This window comes from Triticum aestivum, chromosome 5D, assembly GCF_018294505.1.
Source record: "Triticum aestivum cultivar Chinese Spring chromosome 5D, IWGSC CS RefSeq v2.1, whole genome shotgun sequence".
Taxonomy (NCBI): domain Eukaryota; kingdom Viridiplantae; phylum Streptophyta; class Magnoliopsida; order Poales; family Poaceae; genus Triticum; species Triticum aestivum.
In genome coordinates, this window is record NC_057808.1 from 336,071,062 (window position 1) to 336,078,178 (window position 7,117).

Genomic DNA, 7,117 nt, shown 5'->3' on the forward strand with positions numbered 1-7,117 from the left:
AAACAAGAAACATGCAGAAAATTCATAATAGTCCAGATACTCTGATGCGAAAGTCTTTTCGGTAAAGCGGGTGAAAGCCTTTTTCGATGAATATGTCCATGACCTTGTAATCCTACTAGGAGTATGTTTTTTTTTTAATTCCTATAGCGAATAAAAAAGGCCCTTAGTAGATTTTGCACACTGATCTCGAATTCCCAATGCCTCCAAGGTTCAACAAAGAAAAATACTATGTTGTCAGCTAAGGATGAAGACGGAGCGAAAAAGAATGGGATTGGGTGCTACCATTTTTTTTGTGAAAGAGGAAACAAATACAAAATCTCCGGAATATGAAAGCAGATACTATCGGAAACAAAGACAGAGTGAATATGGAGCGGACATGGCAACGACAATGGGTGTTGAACCCCTTGAATCATGAAGAAAATACAAGAAAACCAACAAACTTAATTAATTGTTAACGAGGCTACAAAAACAATATGATTAGGTTAGCGACTTAATATAGTATTATGGTAGTACAGGACAATTGCGTATAGACTCGTTAAATTCGTACGTGCTAGTAGAAGTTTGCCTCACTTGGGTCATTCTGATCACTGTGTGTCATTGTGTGTTATTCGATGGTTGAGCTGCCAAATAGGCGTAGACCTATAGTAAACAGGGAAACTCCATATTCACGAAAACAAAAAGTGCAGTTTCCGTGTCCGTTCCGCCGAAAAACACGGTTCCGTTTTGTTTCTGTTTCCGTGAAAAAATTTGCGTTTCTATTTCCGCCCCTTCATTTCCCTTTTTTCACTGAAGAAGCGGAGCGTTTCCGCTCCGTTTTCATCTATACTGTCAGACTTTTCGTTCCGTTTTCCGTTTCCGAAGAACACGGTTCCGTTTGTAAAAAAAATCTATTTCTATTTCTGTTTTCCAATTTCCTCCCCAATTCTCTTTTTTCTCCAAAAAGCGGAAAGTTTTTGCTTCATTTTCATCCTTGTTTTCAACCATCTACGAAACCCAACAGGATCCATATGCAGGTCCATATCCCCCTCTCGGTCCAGAGTGAAGATCTCTCATGGTATGTGCATGCATGCCCACCCCTTCTTCGCTGCATTGCCTGCCTATACTTCCAATAATTTATTATACCACATCTCCATCGATGGCGACCTTGCTCTGAGGCGATGGCCTACTACTCCATGGAGCTCACACAAGGCTTCATCTTTCATTTTCCCCTAAAATAATCCTTCGTCCCCAGCTCATCTCAGCGTCTCCTCCTATAAAAGCCTCGCCCCCCTGACCCTTCTCGTTGGAAAACTTGTCCAAGGCCAACCTCGCCGTTTCAGCAGCCCGTTTCAGTCGGTTCCCATCCCCCCTCGCGTTTCTTCTTCCAGGTCCAGGCCGGGTGCAAGAGAGGCGGAGTGAGCGACCATGAAGGAGTACTGGACGATGCTGGCGTCGCTCATGGGCGCGCTGGCGTTCCTGCAAGGGGTGCTGCACGCCGTGTTCCCGGCGGAGCTGCGGGCGGCGCTGGCCCGGCTGCTCGGGCGCCTCACCCGGGCCTTCTCCCCCTACTGCTACTTCGACGTCACGGAGACGGACGGGATGAGCAACAACGAGATCTACGACGCCGTGCAGCTCTACCTCAGCAGTACGGCCGCGCCGGCGTCGGGGGCCCGGCTCAGCCTCACGCGCCCGCACAACGCCACCTCCTTCACCTTCGGGCTCGCCGCCAGCGACCGCGTCGTGGACGCCTTCCGCGGCGCGGCCGTCACGTGGGAGCACGTGGTGGCGCCGCGCCAGTCCCCCGGCTTCTCCTGGCGCCCGCTCCCCGAGGAGAAGCGCCGGTTCACGCTCCGGATCCGCCGCGGCGACCGGGAGAAGCTGCTGCCGGCCTACCTCGACCACATCCTCGCCACGGCGCAGGAGATCCGCCGCCGGAGCCAGGACCGGCTGCTCTACACCAACGCGCGCGGCGGGGCCATGGACTCGCGCGGCCTCCCCTGGGACCCCGTCCCCTTCAAGCACCCCAGCACGTTCGACACCCTCGCCATGGACCCCGAGCGCAAGGCGTCCATCATGGCCGACCTCCGCGACTTCGCCGCCGGCAGCTCGTTCTACGAGCGCACGGGCCGCGCCTGGAAGCGCGGGTACCTCCTGTACGGCCCGCCGGGGACGGGCAAGTCCAGCATGATCGCGGCCATGGCCAACTTCCTCGGGTACGACGTGTACGACCTCGAGCTCACCGAGGTGAGCAGCAACGCCGAGCTGCGGAAGCTGCTGATGAAGACCACGTCCAAGTCCATCATCGTGATCGAGGACATCGACTGCTCCGTCGACCTCACCAACCGGGCGGCCCTGCCCCCGGCGCCGAAGCCGCGGCCAACCCTCGACGGCGCGATCGACCAGGACGTGGGGACGGCGTCGGGGCGGTCGATCACGCTCTCCGGCCTGCTCAACTTCACCGACGGGCTGTGGTCGTGCTGCGGGTCGGAGCGCATCTTCGTCTTCACCACGAACCACATCGAGAAGCTGGACCCGGCGCTGCTCCGCTCCGGCCGGATGGACATGCACGTCTTCATGAGCTACTGCACGTTCCCGGCGCTCAAGATCCTCCTCAAGAACTACCTCTGTCTCGAAGACTCTGCGGACGACGGCGCCGAGGTGATGCGGGGGCTGGAGGAATGGATCGAGGCGGCGGAGATCACGCCGGCGGACGTGAGCGAGGTGCTGATCAAGAACCGGAGGAACGGGAAGGAGAGGGCGATGGAGGAGCTGCTGGAGGTCCTGAAAGCGCGCGCCGAGAAGCGGCGGCTCGACGGCGGCAAGGTGGCGGCGGCGGCGGCGCCGAGGGACAACGACGAAGAGGAGGAGGAAAAGAGGGCCCTGGAGAGCCCCAAGGAAGGGAAAGGGCCGGCCGGCAAGAACAGCTGCGGGGACGGACAGGACGAGGAGACGGATGCCAAGAAACAGCTGTGAGACTGAGCAAGCCAAGCGCCGCGCCGAGGGGGACAGGAAGAGGGAAAGCGAAGGGTTCAAAATTTCCCTGTTCGGTCACGCGAGATATTCTTCTCCCTTTTCACTGGAGAGTGGAGAACGCAATGCAAGGAAAAATAGTCTTTCCTCTTCCGTTATTCGATGTTTGCAGTAGCAAGTAATGGCACTCCTAGATGAATTCTCTTGAGTTTGTTTGGTATGCTCTATGGTAAGAGGAAAGAGATGTTTGAGGGCTCACACTGGTGTCATTGCGTGGCATGTGCAACCCATGCTCTGCTTGTTTGGCATGCGCCTCCCTCCCTGTTGTTTGTGCATGAGAAGGTCGTGTTCAGTTGGTGCAGATTCAACAGTGCTCGAAGGCACATCACGTTTTCCCTAGGCCGGCAGGGCAGGGTTTCTGCGCTTTGTGTAGGGCCTCGGATTAGTTTATGGCCTCTTACCAAGCCTGGATATGTGCACGTTCGTCTCTTCTTTGGATCCCCTGTGGCGCACGTATCCAAGGCAACCGTCGCGGGCTCCAGCTCAACGCTTTCGGAGAAAAATAATGCCCCGCCCGTGGAGTTGGATCATGGGTCTGTACTCTGCAGGCACTGTATGAGCCGCCCCCTACGCCCTGGCCTTCTGTTTTCTACACGCAGGACGGACTAGAAAACGACTATTTTGTTGTGTTTTGTGCGTTCTGCCGTCGTGCACTTAATAAGTGTTGATCTTTTCTTGTATAGTAGAAACAAACCAGGAGTTGATAGCTATGGGCAGGAACCGACCGGCGTCTTCGAATCAGAATCTACGCATGTTCCTCGCGTGACATTCTCCGTTATTTTTCCTTCTCTTGCTCGACATTCTCTGTTATTTTTTCCCTCACTCGATTCCATGTGCCTGCAAAATCAGAGGGTATATCATGATGATGATCATCATCAGGGATCCCTGATCCCCCGATATCTTATTCCCTTTCCGCGGGCGAGAGTCGGATTAGGCCGGCCGGGTGGTAAGCATGTGGATTTGCTGTTTTGCTCCCTGGGCAGCAGAAAGGGTGCCGCTTTCGGCTTTCCCCCGCTGCCTCGCTGTACTTTCCTGGTCCTTAGCCGTTTCTGATCGCGGGGCGTTACGGGCGGGCCGTGTGTGAGACCGTGATCGTGTCTCATGCGGCGGCCGCGAGATCGCGCGCACATGCGTCGCTCTGGTGCCGTGAGATCGCGCGCACATGCCCGCGCTTGTCGCTTGCTGGCCATGGCGGTGCCCTTCTTGCCCCGAGGACGGCGCCAACTGTTGTTTGTGGCCCGCCCGGTCCGCGGGCTCTGGCCCGGCGCGCGCCCTGCAGGCGCCAGGGTTTGGGCAGGCAAGGCCACATCAGGATCAACCTCAGCCTCCTGGCGCTGGCGCGTAGAGGGGACTGAGAAATCAGACGTCGCTGGGCGCACGGTGGATTGATTGACGCCTCGCGCCTGGACGCTGCGTGCCGATATTAGCGTGCAGGGTCGAGCCGTCTCGGTCAATGCAAAGAAACATCGCGTCCTCCTCCTCCTAATCGTCGGCATGAATCCCGTCAACGCTGCAGGTGGTACACCAGCAGTAACTCCGGTGCTCGTTGCTCCCCAGGTCCAGGTAACTTCGCGCGACCCGCCAAGGCACGGTCAATGCACAAAAGCTTCTGCCGCCGCGGTTTTACCACCTGATCGCCGTAGTAATTTTTTTACGTCCACCGGCCCATAACGTCGCTGCGGAACAGTCGCATCAATCGGTGTCGCTCGTGTGATGTGATTGCATAAGCAGCCCCGGGTGGTAAAACCTGATGATGACCGTTGCTTTCGTGCCATGGCTGTATCGGAATTTCGGGGTCGCGTAGTGCGCTTCGGCCTTTGGAGACGGGCCGCTCACAATGCTCGGCTGAGTGAAGTCTGTTTTAAACCTTGAATTCATACGGCTCGTCCAAATTAAATCCTAACCTTTCAATCCCTGAAGTTGGTACCCTCTATTCACTGATCCCGATCTATTTCGACCTTGAACCTGTTTGCCGCACTAGGAAAAAGATGATCCCGACCGGGTTTAATCTGCACTCTCACTTACAACACTGGCCCACATGTCATTTCCATTCTCCAGTCTTCACCTTATCCCCAATTCCCCTCCTCTCTCTCTCCTAAAATGGTGAAACGGGCGGCCGCAGAATGGCGGAGGCGTTGGTCGGCGGCAAACTTGTTGAGGCAGACGAAGCAGTTGATGAAGGACAGCAACACGAACGTCTTGTGTGCTTACATGGTGCCACACGGGCTGCACGGCCACAGCGACGGTGTGACGACGACGACGAAGCTTCTCCTTGCCGGCCGCAACGTAGTACAAAGCTAGCACTAACTCCGGCTGATCCTTGATTCCTAGTAGCACGATCTCCTTTCGTCAATCCACTGGGACGTGCACTAGCTTACTACTTGCCCTAGTTAGTCAACGGACCCAAGACACGCATCAGCGCCGGGTTATGCCATTTTTAACTCCAACGGAAAGGAGGGGCTGGCGGTGGAGCACCCCCGAATCCTCTTGTCCATGGCCTGGCGCATGGCGAGGCAAGGTGGTGCGGCCATGTCGAGGAAGGCTGGCGGGAGGCGTTCCCTTGCCGTTGCACACTCACGAGGACAGGCACCACGCCCTGCTCCCCGTTGCCGTGGACATCGGCTGGCTGGGCTTGAGCATTGCGATTCCTACATAGAGAGATGAAGAGAATGAGCAGAAGGTGAATATGACAAGTAGACCCATGTACTCAGTGAGAGAAGAGAATAATCCTGGCCGGGATCAATATTTTCCCAGCACACTAAACTGGCATAACCGGATCCAGGGTTAAAATAGACCGGGATCGATAAGTACAGGGTACAGATTTCAGGGATTGAAAGGTTAGGGTTTGATTCCGACCATCCGTATGAATTCAAGGTTTAAAATAAACTTCACTCTGCTCGGCTCAAAGATGCAGGGATTCGGTGCGAGCGCGGCCGGCTTGGCGGATAGCTGTCCGGCGCGAGTGTGCATAGCATCCGGTGTGGTGTAACGCGACGACGATGTCTGCGGACGGCCGAAGAGCTCTCTCGTCGTCTTGTCCCCCCTCACGGCCTTCTCGATGGTTGTTGACCGTGCCACCGTGGCATCTGGGCTGGCCCGGTGTTTTTGTTCGATATACTTCCACCGGTTCTTTTTAGCCTAAGGCCAACTCCACCGCGCGACCCCATTCTGTCCGGCCCCGTCCGTTTGGAGTAAAACGGACAAACAGATCGGCCCAGCGCGTGACGGCCCGGACCCATTTGGTCCGTTTTGTGTCCGGACCGACCCATTTCGAGCGCAAACTTGCGCCGGATTTGTGTCGCCGCGGACATCAAACGGACGCGCCGCTCGTCCGCGTCTGCCCGCGTGGCGGGGCGGTCACCTACCTCCCACCCGCCAACATCAATGAGCACGGGCGGCCGGCCCCACCTGTCATCGGCCTAGTGGAAGGGCGCCGTCCTTCTAAAATGGGGAACCCGTTGACCGGTCGTCGTCCACACTGCCCCACTCCATCCCGCGGCCTCCTCGAAACCCGACAGCGCGAAACCCTAGCCCTCCCCCGTCCTCGAGCTCGCCGGCCGGCCACCTCGAATCCATGGGTTTCTGGAACCCAGGCCGCAAGGGGCAGCACGGCCGCGAGGCCGGCTCCTCGTCGGGGCACCGCGCCGGCTCCATGAAGAAGGACGAGCCCGCATCACCACCACGCCGGGCCCCCACGCCGCCCGCGTTCTCCATCGACCCCACGTCCACCGACGAGCGCGACCAGCACTACATCTGCGCGGATGTGTGCCTCCGTTATTGGGAGACGAGGACGCCGCTCCCCTGGAGCGACGTCCACCTCCCCAACAACTAGCACATGTTCGCCGACCGTGTGCCGATCCCGCCGGTCCCGGCGAGCGGCCGTGCACGCCGTGAAGAGATCGAGTGCCGCCACCGCCTCCTCCCCGACGACCTGTACTACGACGACAGGTACGCCCCGGACTTCGGCCTCTGGGACACCTGGCTCAGGGACGAGCACGACGTGCGGCGCGCCTCCTTCTTCGCCGGCACGGCGTCTGGGCCGCGGCGGCCACATCGGGAGCGCGCAGCGCCTGCTCCCCAGGAGCGCGGGCATAGGCGGGTGCGCGGC

At 57.6% G+C, this 7,117-nt stretch overlaps 1 protein-coding gene across 1 annotated transcript; it reads left to right on the forward strand.

Annotated features, from left to right (window-relative positions):
- Positions 1–1,215: 1,215 nt before the first annotated feature.
- Positions 1,216–3,207, forward strand: LOC123121573 (AAA-ATPase At4g25835). The gene has a single exon (XM_044541594.1). It carries the CDS (start codon positions 1,405–1,407, stop codon positions 2,950–2,952), a length of 1,548 nt encoding a protein of 515 aa, XP_044397529.1. The 5' UTR covers positions 1,216–1,404; the 3' UTR covers positions 2,953–3,207.
- The last annotated feature ends 3,910 nt before the right edge of the window (positions 3,208–7,117 follow it).

Excerpts from the sequence above, each read along its gene's own strand:
- LOC123121573 (XM_044541594.1), top strand. The coding sequence starts at position 1,405 with ATGAAGGAGTACTGGACGATGCTGGCGTCGCTCATGGGCGCGCTGGCG.